The sequence below is a fragment of the Dreissena polymorpha genome, chromosome 3 (assembly GCF_020536995.1).
Source record: "Dreissena polymorpha isolate Duluth1 chromosome 3, UMN_Dpol_1.0, whole genome shotgun sequence".
NCBI classification, from domain to species: domain Eukaryota; kingdom Metazoa; phylum Mollusca; class Bivalvia; order Myida; family Dreissenidae; genus Dreissena; species Dreissena polymorpha.
The window spans coordinates 133,677,357-133,690,048 of record NC_068357.1 but is presented as its reverse complement, the minus strand read 5'-3'; the positions used below and the strand labels follow the sequence as shown (position 1 = coordinate 133,690,048).

The window sequence follows — 12,692 nt, the reverse complement described above, 5'->3', positions numbered from 1 at the left end:
TTTATATCCTATGCAAATGTATGATGATGTTTCGATTAAAATACAAAGAAGTTTGTAAATACAGAAAAGGGCTTTATGGTATTCTATTGTGTTTTTGCTAAAGGTGGGGATGTCCGACAAACTGCAGTTGTTTGCTCTTTTCACCTTTTTAATATTATAGTCACGGAAGATGAAGTTCTACTTTTTAAGGTAGCTAATCGAGCGGCCACGAAAAAAATCAAAATAATCTGCAAGCATTATGGTAACCATCAACTAATGCACAGAAAGAATCGGCTTTCAATTTGATCTGATCTCCCCACTCATTCTATCCCGCGAAACCCTTGATTATCCTTAGCAATGTAATCATGCTATTATACAGCATTGCAGTTTACCTATATATTTTTCAAAGGGTCAGATAGCTTAATTGGTAGAGCAACCCAGGCCGGTAACAGTAGATGGCTCATAGGTGGTTTCGGGTTCGAATCCCGATCTGACCTTCTTAGGTATACTTGTCGTTGCAAGGCTGGCAACTGATAATGTGACAATCTGTTTGGGCGGGATTTGGGGCTAACAGTTCAGTTCATCAGGTCACATGAAACCCTTTAATATGGCCCGTTTGTTGTTTAATTGCTGATTAACATAATAATTAAAAGTTAATTTCCTTATTTTTGACGCCAGTCTTTACGAACTAAACGTTCTTCTGCTAGGAAGCACCTTGTATTATTTAATTCAAAAATTATCTTTATTAAAGTTTTTTGTTAGATTCTTCTAGTAAACATTAATCGAGCTCGCTTCGAGGCTTTGCCGTATTTCATATTAGCGAGCTCACAGAGAAGCCGCAGGCTGCTCCAGAAGCGAGCATTACGTTTACACGTGCATTGAACTGTAGATCAACAGGTTGTTGTTTTGAAAAGTTTGGTATCTGCGCGCGCAATATCCGAACCGGAAACTGGCAGTGGAAATTTTCAAAGTAAATAAACGGCGTCTCTTGATTGATCATAATGATACAATAGATAAAAATGATCAGATTTACGGCTTTTAAATATTCTAAAATTCTTCTCTGTATTTATTGTGACTATATTTCGAACAACGCATATCATATGATCAGCATTCTTCGTGTAAAACAGTTGTCTTCATTCCGGGAGTTCCCCCGTTCGATGACGTCATCACCAAATTTAGCACTGTAGTTCCGATGTTTATAATTTTCGCGCATTTGATTGGTTGAAATGTAAGAAAATTGAGCTAAAGAAAATCTAAGCTAAAGAAACGGCTACAAACGACTATACTTTATTCTAAACAACAACTTCGTGAAATGTTAAAATTTAATTAAAATATTATCTTTACTTAAGTTTTTTTGTTAGTTTCTTGTCAGACTGTGACAATAAACTAGGACGAAATTATTCTGTTTAAATACCATCTATACAAATGCCTTCATTTTGTACAGCGTGTGGTTTTTTCAAAGAGATGGGACAGAATACTATGTAAGTATCATTGAGTACTGGAATTTGTCCGAAGCGTTATAGAAAGGATTACACGGCGAGGCTTGCCATGAGCAACACACCATTAGCATTATAAAGTGACTACAAAATAAACAAAATAATCGAACATAATAATAATTTAACGAAATACACAATTGGGATATTAAAATATCTATTGCAACTGAAACCGTTTTGTAGCATAAGTTGATGACACTATTTCAGCTTTAACAAGAGTTTATAAAAAAAATGAATTTAGTATAAACGTCACGCTTACCTTAATGACGTCGTTAATCCATTGTCTATAACAATTAAGTTGACAACTTTAATCCAAAGTTAATAACAAACACCTTGGAACGATATGCACTTCCACTTCTATTCTTCCACGTCTTTATCGAAACTTAGTTTAAACCACACTATTTTATTGTATTCCTGTTTGCATTAAAGCTGCAGCATGATAAACACACAATCCGAAATACGTTTGGCATTTGTTCGATGCTTTAAACATATAACAAATAATGTTAAAAAACACGACGTCTGACATGTCCTTTATTCCAGATAGTTTAATTAAAACCATTTTGTTTCGTCACAGAAATGACGTCACACGATTTACTACGTAATACATTTCGTAATATAAAATCAAATCGCTGAAGGCATTTAATTATTTATTAATTAAACTTTATCTATGCAAACGTATGATGATGTTTCGATTAAAAAACAAAAAGTTTGTAAATACAGAAAGGGCTTTAGGCTATTCTATTGTGTTTTGGCTAAAGGTGGGGATGTTTGACAAACTACTGTTGTTTGCTCTTTTCACCTTCTGCGAGCATTATGGTTACCATCAACTAATGCACAGGGGAATCGGCTTTCAATTTGATTTGATCTTCCCACTCATTCCATCCCGCGGAACCCTTAATATACCTAAGCAAGATAATCATGCTATTATACAGCATTGCAGTTTACCTATACCTTTTTCAAAAGGTAAGATAGCTTAATTGGTAGAGCACCTAGGCCGGTATCAGTAGATGGCTCATAGGTGGTTTCGGGTTCGAATCCCGATCTGACCTTCGTAGGTAAACTTGTGGTTGCAATGCTGGCAACTGATAGTGTGACAATCGGTTTTGTGCGGGGTTTTGGGCTAACAGTTCAGTTCATCAGGTCACATGAAACCCTTTAATAAGGCCCGTTTGTTGTTTTATTGCTGATTAACATAAAAAAGTTCATTTCCTTATTTTTTATACCAGTATTTACCACCCCACGTTCTTCTGCCGGGAAGCGCATTTAATTTAATTCAAAAAATATCTTTATTTAAGTGTTTTGTTAGTTTCGTCTAATAAACATTTATCGAGCTCGCTTTGAGGCTTTGCTTTATTTAATATTAAGTTTTCGAATCGTTTAATTTAGGTGACTTATGCCCTGAAGTTGATTTTAATACTGAGAGAGCATTCCGTAATACGAATCTTGCTTTCAATGACGTCACTGTGTTCAATAGCTTTATCATCCCTTTCAGGAAATTGCCCGTGAACGAAATTTCAGCTGTGATGAGTGTTACACTGGCAAGAACAGAAGAAAACTGCGTGATTGCAGGTCAAGACTAGGAACTAATACAAACATCAACCCTAACACAACCACTCCCAACAAGCTACTAACATTGATGACTCAGTTTGCTGTATTTTTTATGAGAGCATATAGTGATCTTTGGCTGACTGTGATTTACATTAAATTAAAACAAACGAGAACTAATTCGGAATGCAATTTTGTGACATAAATTTTTGCCATTATCGAGCACAAGAACAATGCATTATTTGTTCTGTTTCAGCCATTGGTGGTAACAAAATGGAAATCTTAGACGTCGACAGAAATGAAAAGATGGACTCTGTTTTAACAAGATTGAATAGCTTGCATCTGCCCGGGGAAGCCGACTGGTCGCTGCCGATTAAAGACGCAATGGAAAGGAAATTGCGAGACATCGACGCTTTCCTATTCTACGTTGATTGTGAGAATGCGTAAGTTCAGGTTAATTTCTAAATTTAACCAATGCATAATATTTAATAATTTTCGTCGGCAAAAAAATTACGATGATTTAAATCAGTACTCTATGATTCCACTTTCTTATATGTTGTAAAAAAGAAGGAATGTAGCTGATATCTGTATAAACTTCATTTCATCTTTCCCCAGAAAGTTGAGATTCTTTTGCCATGGTGCATTTTCAACCACAAATACATTTCATTGCGTTAATCGATTTTAATTTCTCTTATTTGTTAAATTTAAATAACGATGTGAGGTTAACCTGTATTGAAACGTTTGTGTAAGTAACAGATTCATGGCTAAGTGTTAAGTTTGGCGCGCCATCCAACCGGTGGAAACCAGCAATGCTTCTAATTAACCGTTTAAAGCGGTAACACAGATTAAATCATTTGTTACGTTTTTAGAGGTGTATTATGTTTTGTTATATATTGCATAGTCAATGGATCATTTGACTTAAATAAATAAAAAAGAAGGGTTGATAATAATTTATATCGTGATTATGGTTCTGGGGGGTACATATGATTATTTCTATGCATTTGTATATGCCATATCAGTAACGTAATATCGCTTTTCGAATGAAATTATTCATGTTCCTTTTATTGGAATATTCCTGAAGAGGCGGTTGCAGTTTTATGATAGGAGAAGATTACTTAACGAAATTGAATTTTAAGACAAGAAAGTGAAGAATCGCTTACAATTATTTGCCAACATGCATTTGTGACTGCATATCCTTAAGTAAATCGTTACTACATGTATGGTATGTCTACCGAGTAAAAATTCTATCTGGATTGAGAAAAACCGAATGCGCGTATACTTTTAATTTTGAAAATTCAGTGGGGTAAAAGTAGGAAAAATTAACAGTATACATTAAATATACATAATACACCACGTCAGTTGTAAAACCCCGACCTAATTCTGTGAATCGCGTTTCTTATGTACTTTTACATGTGTTACCAAGTAAACTTTGACTTAATATTTTACATGTAATGTAAATGTTACTCGATTAAAGTTCAGTGGTTGTTTTCCAATCGAAATTCTTATTTTGTTTCAAATCAGGTACACAGAAACGCATGTTGCTGACGACATGGTAAAGTACAGACAGTACTGCAACAATCCTTCGGTCAAGCTGATAGTGTGCGGCCTGAACGACTCTCCACATTCCTTGGCCGACAAGGACGATGTTCATATGCTGAATATTTCCGTATTTGATGCATCCGTCCCAAAATTGATTGACAACTTTATTCGAAGGGAAATGCGAGGTGTAAGGCCTGATGCAATTTTGGCTGAATTGCCTGGCGCGCAGATTATTGGAGGTCCTGATGATATGTCGGATGAAATGCAAGGGGTAATTTCTGGTGAAAGTCAGGTCGACCTGCCTGGTGAGCAAAATACTGAAAACCCTGATGATGTTGAAATGACTGATGATGAAACCTCTGTTGAATTGTCAGCGGCTAGGTCAAATGACGTAGAGCTCGATCGACGCGTTAAAACTGAACCAACCCAAAAGAAACAGTAGAACAACCAAGTCCGAAGTCACAGTTTAAAATGAACATAAATATTAGAAATCAACTCGAACATTTTGTTATGACAGTAACTTTTTATGGACTTTTAATAAAATTGCAATGATAGTGATTAGTTGAAAAAAGTTATCGTTATGTTCACAAATCGTTCAATAGTTACCTATTAATCCACGCTCACTGATTATTGAATTACTAAAAGTGAATTTGCTAATTTGAAATATATTTGATATTGCGATATGAAGTTATTATTGACAAATCATAAACTTGTTATATGACAATCTATTAAGGAACGATGCTTTCCGGACACTGTTTTATACAGAAACACAATTGACAGGTCGCGAATTATGCAATAATTACCTGTATGATATTGCAGACAGACTTGATCCTATAACTTACGTATTGCCATGAGGAATAGTATATGAAATGTGTAAACTGTCCGTGATTTGAAATTAGTTCTGCTTTCGGTGCCCATTGTCGCTTGAAAATATTCATATTTGTTATGTATGTACTTGTGTTCAAATATTGTGCCTTACGATTGTGATTACACTTCACTATAGTTATTGTCGAAAACATGAGCATAACATATTAGGGGCTGAACGATAAAAGACTTTATGGAGATCCGAGACGGTTGTATTTCTTTAGGGCTGATTGTTTCTTTCGGAATTTAAAAAAACATAATCGCCACCTACGTCATTCAAAAGGGAGTGTTCTGGTGGGCTGCGAGGAACAAGAGAACCGGTTCAAGTACCAAGGCTCGGAATAGTATAAAAGTGACGATACAGCCGGAACTCTAGCTTTTTCACATTTGATATTTCGATCAACACCTTCTAAATGTATTAACGGAAACTTCTAGCATGTAACTTTCTATCCTTTAACAAGAAAAAAAAGGAGGAACACGGATCGAATACTCGAGGATGGAAACGTAAATAATAGCTGCTGATTTTTTTTGTAATCCGGGACATGTGTAGATCGACGACTGCGTCTAACATTTAAACATTGACGTTCTTAAAAACATAAGTGTCGCGATACGTTGATAGTTACTTTTATTGCTCAAACAATTATTACAGGATCATTGTACTTACAACAATTTTGAAGTACGAAATATAATGAAGTATCGGTTCTTAATAAAATTCATTAACCTCGTCTTTTGTTTGTACACCGAGACTGTTTGTCCCTCTCCTAGAGTATTATATTCCGAAGGTATATTGTAGTCCGCCTACGTACGGATTCGCGTTACAATGTGTAGTCATTTCACTGAAGTGACATTCTTATTCATTTCAGAAATAACTGTTTCTGAAAAGAAGTTTCTCTATGAATTAGAATGTGTGATAACTATATCAGTTCACATAGATTTATAGGACTTTTAACTTGTTTAATAAGCAATATTATTATATTATTTATATTTATAACCCTTTCTTGTATCTTAACTCACACACAATGCACCCATAGATGGTTGAAATCAGTCATTTAATAGTAAAATAAAATTAAAATTCTTATGATTTTCTTTCGCGCTTCAAAATGCAGTTTCATTTCCTCCGCATACCCATTCGAACAAAAGGATTACGATATATTTAGAAAGGTGTCATAGTAATTGTCTTCAACAGTACTGTTGCATTAAAATAAAGATTATTTCATTCCTAAACAATTACAAAAAAGCAAAAAAATATAAACTTTTACGATCAAGATGCCCGGTATGCTTTTTTTGTCGGCCATGCACTTAATAATTCTTTTTTTTTCTTAAGTAGTGCACATGTGTAAAGAGCATAATAATTTGACTCTGCACATCTAATGTATTGTTATTTAGTTGAGCCATCAATTAGTTGGCATATTATTGTGTAGGTTTATAATTTTCAATTTTACACCATATATGCAGCATAACTTAAGTATTCTGAAAAAGATGTACACGACTTAACACATGCTTTAATATTTTCAGACATATACTTCATTGTTCTCAATAACAATATATTTTATCAAAACATTTAAGCAAATCAACATACACATTTTAACAACATAAACACTTTTTTATTTAAAAAATGCTGAACAACAGTCATCAATATCACCTTATGAAATAAACTGAACATGCTTCATGTTTTTGTTTAGTAAATAACCTTAATTTAATGTTTAAAAACTGTTTTGCATTAATGGTAATTGTAGTTTTATGTCTGTCATTTGTTTTCAATTATGATATATTTAATTGTAAGTGTACATGCATATGATTATTTATGTTTTGTTCTCATTGCTCAAGATGAAATATGATGTTTTTGTTGTAAATTGTATTATGTTAGAAGACCTTCTTGAAAATAAGAAATGTATTATATAAATTGCATATTTTGTAATTTCATCTGATGTATTTCTTAACAAGTATATCTTCTTTAAATTAAGAGTTTTTATTATTATTATTATTATTATAATATATAAATAGCATCAACAGTTGAACATCCATTTATAAATCCAAATTGTGCATCGGAAATTAAATCATTATCTTTTCAAAACAATTCGATACGCTTGTTTTAAATGGTTGTAAACAAATTAACAAATTAGAAAAGAATCAGCGTTATCCAACTATAATTACTAACGTCATCAACAGAGCCTTTTTTATGCAGAGGAATGATAATTCCATATGTCCACTGATCAGGAAAATTGATAGAAACTAACATTTAACTAAACCTTTATCACACAAACGATTGGATAAAACATTAATAATTTTATATTTATTATTTTGTTAATCGATACCAGCCACTATATTACATATTAAGCCTTTAACTGCATTTCTAAGTTGATGGGGGCCTTTTCACAGATTTCGACATGTATTGAAGTTTGTAATTAAATGCTTTATAATGATAAATGTAAACATTGGATCTAAAAGCTCTAGTAAAAAAGCAAGAATAAAATTAAAGAAAGAAAACAAGAGCCGTCACCATAGGATTACATATGCCCCCAGAAAAAACGCTTTTTCGAAACCTAAACGCAGATTTCGAAACCTAAACGCGGACCTTAAGTTCAAGGTCAAGGTCAAAGGGGTCAAAATTTGTATGCGTATGAAAAGGCCTTGTCCATATACACATGCATACCAAATATATACATCTGAGTTTGGTAAGTATTTAACATGTTTATTTATTTTTTGTTGAAATATTACATGTTATGTGTATGTTTGAAATAAAAATATATTTTCTCAAAAACCATTATAAGAAAACATTATCATGCAAAGTCATACAGTAGACCTTATTAATCACAGAAATTACTCAAAGGAAGTTCAAATAATGCAAAAATATTGTGTGTCATAATTAAAAACCCTTGTAGAAACCTTCATTGAATTTAATATTCAAAGAAAGAAGTGCTATTTGTTTTTCAAGACTTGAGTAGTATTCAGATATATACTATTTAGCGGACATTTTTCTTTCATTTTATTCTCTTTTGAATTAACTAGTTTCAAACAATTTTTAAACAAATTAATATAGTTTTTGCTGATTAATTGCTTCGTCCACAACCCCCCCCCCCCCCCCCTCGATTGCAGGAGGGAGACACCCCCTCCCGCACCTTATCCCTTAGCCACTTCGTTAGTCAATAATAATCGTTGATGGGAAAATTCGCACCCCACGTTTCAAAATCCTGGCCACGGGCCTGGTCTATACTTACAGACTTTCAAACTGGACGTTTTTGTTTCAACTGCTACAAACAATGTTCCAAATGTCGACTCAGTACTGTCGACAACCACAAAGCAGTTTTATCTATTAACGAGTGTGTCATGGTGTTCAGAGATTTAATCTACTATTACTTGGGATAAGCTATGTTCAGCTCGTTGATCCACCGTTTACCTATGATCCCCTTGAATGCTAGTATTGTTCAGTGACGCAAAACAATAAAGCAGGTCGATAATTATGTCATGGCAACAACAATTTTTAACGACTTAGACTCTTTAATTGACTGTGATTACGTTCAAATACCTTTGAGGTAAAGAGGCGTGTGTTAATCGCGACTTAACATTAATTAAATGCGCTTACTGTAGTAAGTCTTTAACGTCTTTTTACAAACATAACGATTGATTAACACAGCTGTATTAAAATGTGGCTGAAAGGAGAGGGAAATATTTTTGGCGAAGCCGTTTATCCTTGTTTGTTTCTCAATAATCAACGGGACGAAGCTTTCCTTACACAATATGAAGACCGATTTTAAGAAGGGTATAGTTGCGTGATATCTCAGTGTGTTTATTTTCATTTCTCGAGTGACTGTGTGATCCGCGTTTATACAGATATAAATATATTTCTCATACCATAAATATAGTCACAATTAACGTATTTAAACTGATGCAACATTAAATTATAATTCTTTTTAATTTCATCTTACGTGAGTTTGTTGCACACATTTAAACTTCAAGTGTGATTTAATAAATACAATTTTGTAAATAAAACATGACAAAATGTATGATTATCTTATCACTGCTTCATTTCGAAATGCGCAATATATTTTTAAAGGGGCCTTTTCACAGATTTTGGCATTTACTGAAGTTTCTCATTAAATGCTTTATATTGATGAATGTAAACATTGGATCTAAAAAATCCAATAAAAAAACAAGAATAAAATTAAAGAAAGAAAAAAGTAAACCTCAACCGGGCTCGAACCACTGACCCCTGGAGTAAAAGTCTATCGCTTACACCACTCGGCCATCCGTGGTCATGCAGTGAGTGATGTGTTTTATACTTGATATAAGCAATCCTTGTAGAATCACAAAAATTACGACAACAACAGAACTCTCCAAATAATTCAATCGTTTCGCGTTGCAACGCTTGATAATATTCAGCTTTTTAATCGTCATAAGATGCCTATAATGGAAATTATAGAGCACGGTAAATGTTCAGTATTACTGTTTTCTCGCAAATATCATAACTACAACGAAAATGTGCGAATTATTTTGTCAATTTACCAAAACGTGTAAAGGCCCCTTAAAAAGTAAAATTCTGGCTTTTGCTGTACACTTCAGGCACTCGTCATTGTTAACTCTATTTCATGATTACGCATATCGCATGCATTGCTTTGGAATAAACGATTTTCATGAATCAAGGCTCAATAAAAAGCATCAAGCGCAATAAATCGTGTGCATCTTATATAAATGGAACATTAGTATTACAATAGTGCATTTTTATAGATTTTTAAATCAACTTAACAACTTTTCGTTTGTGACCGACCTCAAGGTACTGGATAGTGATTTCTGACCATTTTTAACAAATAAAAAAAATACTCCAGATTCCCCATCAACTGTAATTTTCTATAAAAATGACATGTTGTTTAAGGTACGCCAATTGTCGAAGACTGGAACTTGTTATCTAGTTGATTGCTCCGCTTGACCATGTTGTTCAAGGTACGCCAATTGTCGAAGACTGGAACTTGTTATCTAGTTGATTGCTCCGCTTGAGCAAGATTCAAACATAGTCTTGATACCCTTACCATGCTTCATACATAGTCTTGATACCCTTACCATGCTTCATACATAGTCTTGATACCCTTACCATGCTTCATACATAGTCTTGATACCCTTACCATGCTTCATACATAGTCTTGATACCCTTACCATGCTTCATACATAGTCTTGATACCCTTGGATCAAACTTTGTCCTTTGATACCATGGCTCGTTCAGTCATTCAGAAGGCCAACTCCAGGTTAAAATATCTATATAGAAAAAAAGAATATCTCACTCAGCAAACCAAGAAACTTCTTGTCATGTCTTTAATCCAATGTCATTTTGATTATGCTTGCTCTATATGGTACCATAGTCTCACAAAAATGTTACAAAATAAGCTCCAAACCACCCAGAATAAGTTAATGCGGTTCGTTCTAGGTCTCGATGCAAGGGCACACATTGGGCCAGAACATTTTCGTTTGCTCAACTGGCTACCAGTCAATAAACGTGTAGACCAGATTGTTCTTGGCCATGTTTTTAAGATTCAAAATGGTTTGGCCCCTGACTATATGGGAGAACATTTTATCCCGCAGGCCTCTATTCATTCATACAGGACCAGGTCAACTCAAAAAGGTGCTTTTGCTGTCCCCAGGGTCAAAGGTTTCGGGTCAAAGTCCTTTTGTTACACGGGATGCTCATTATGGAACAATTTACCCTCCAGTATTACACAGATTGACAGATTGCCTGTTTTTAAGTCATCTTTAAAAAATTATTTATTAGAAAATCTGTAATTTTTTATGTGTATTGTTTGTTTTTTCGGCTTAAGGAATCAGTTTTAGTCAGCAATTTTTAACAAAATTGATCCTATCTTTCAAAAATGTTATGCATTCTCCATTTTTTATTCTATGTATTTTAGGATGGTGTAATAAATGATGCTATCTGTGATATCTAATTTATTTCTTACACATTTTTTAATAGTGTATTTTTAGGATCTCATAATTAATAATGATATCTGTGATATCTTAAGTATCAAAATGGTCTGTGATATACATGCATAGTATTTAATATATTTATTTAAATTATGTTGGTCATTTTATTGATGTAATTTTGTTTAATATTTAAGTGCCACTCTATGTCATGCCACCAGCTCAAAGGACCACAATGGAAATATGGGTTTACCCATTTTTGTGTTATCCTTGGTGTTGGTATGTATGTAATGGTATATTTATTTTCATGTATGTTATATTTTATATTTTGTACATGTTGTAAATGCCCTTGTATGCATTCCTTGCCGAAATAAATCTATCTATCTATCTACCATGCTTCATACATAGTCTTGATACCCTTACCATGCTTCATACATAGTCTTGATATCCTTACCATGCTTCATACATAGTCTTGATACCCTTACCATGCTTCATACATAGTCTTGATACCCTTACCATGCTTCATCCATAGTTTTGATACCCTTACCATGCTTCATACATAGTCTTGATATCCTTACCATGCTTCATACATATTTAGTCATATATGTGGCTACTTGAAAGGTAACATCGGTTTTCTAAAATATTTCACATGATTTTCTATTTTTCGGACAAAAGAGATCCATATTCCCGCGTGACCAATTTATGATCAAGATGAACAGTGTAAGCACTGCAAGCGTGTTAGGTCAAGATAAAGTCATAAAGGTTGGTTTTTACTCACTCGTGACACAGATTCAAACTCGGTCCATATATTTTAAGATTATGGGTTTGACCAAGTTTAATCGAGATTAAGTCATGGCTGTAGTCTCTAAATTGGTATAAATGGTTTTTATAAGATTTGACCTGGTGACATTATTTTTGAATGAAATAGACACATTTTTCAAACTCATCATTTACTTAGTGAAGCGTAACATTTCTGATACTTTTAACCTAGATTGGGTCATACATATTGCAACTAAAGTAGAAACAAGGTTTTTATAACATTTGACCTGGTGACTGTGTTTTTAAACCCATAATAAACTCTTTTTTTTTAAATCTATAAATTATCTGCAGAACTCTTTGATCGACGATCACACTTAATGATTTCCCTGTTTAGGTAACTGTACATCTCAGTTAAACTTTCTGATAGTTCTCTGGTTTCTAAGGCTATACCAGCACACGGTTTTGAACTGACGATTCCCAAGATTTATTTGTACATATCTTTGCCATTTTTTAAACCATAGGTCCATATATAAGACATATGCGCATTTTATGGTCCTTTATTTAGTTGCACTATTTTGTAAACACTGTATGTCTGAAGCCAGTATAATT

At 33.7% G+C, this 12,692-nt stretch overlaps 1 protein-coding gene across 3 annotated transcripts in view; it reads left to right on the top strand.

Annotated features, from left to right (window-relative positions):
* Positions 1-6,144, top strand: part of LOC127871530 (RNA-binding protein RO60-like) — a 45,035-nt gene extending 38,891 nt beyond the window's left edge. For all 3 annotated transcript variants that reach the window (XM_052414557.1, XM_052414555.1, XM_052414556.1), the window contains exons 8-10: positions 2,965-3,041; positions 3,274-3,460; positions 4,539-6,144. In XM_052414557.1, coding sequence (XP_052270517.1) covers positions 2,965-3,041; positions 3,274-3,460; positions 4,539-4,998 — 724 coding nt within the window. In that variant the 3' untranslated portion in view covers positions 4,999-6,144. The remainder of the gene's footprint in view (positions 1-2,964; positions 3,042-3,273; positions 3,461-4,538) is intronic.
* Positions 6,145-12,692: the final 6,548 nt, after the last annotated feature.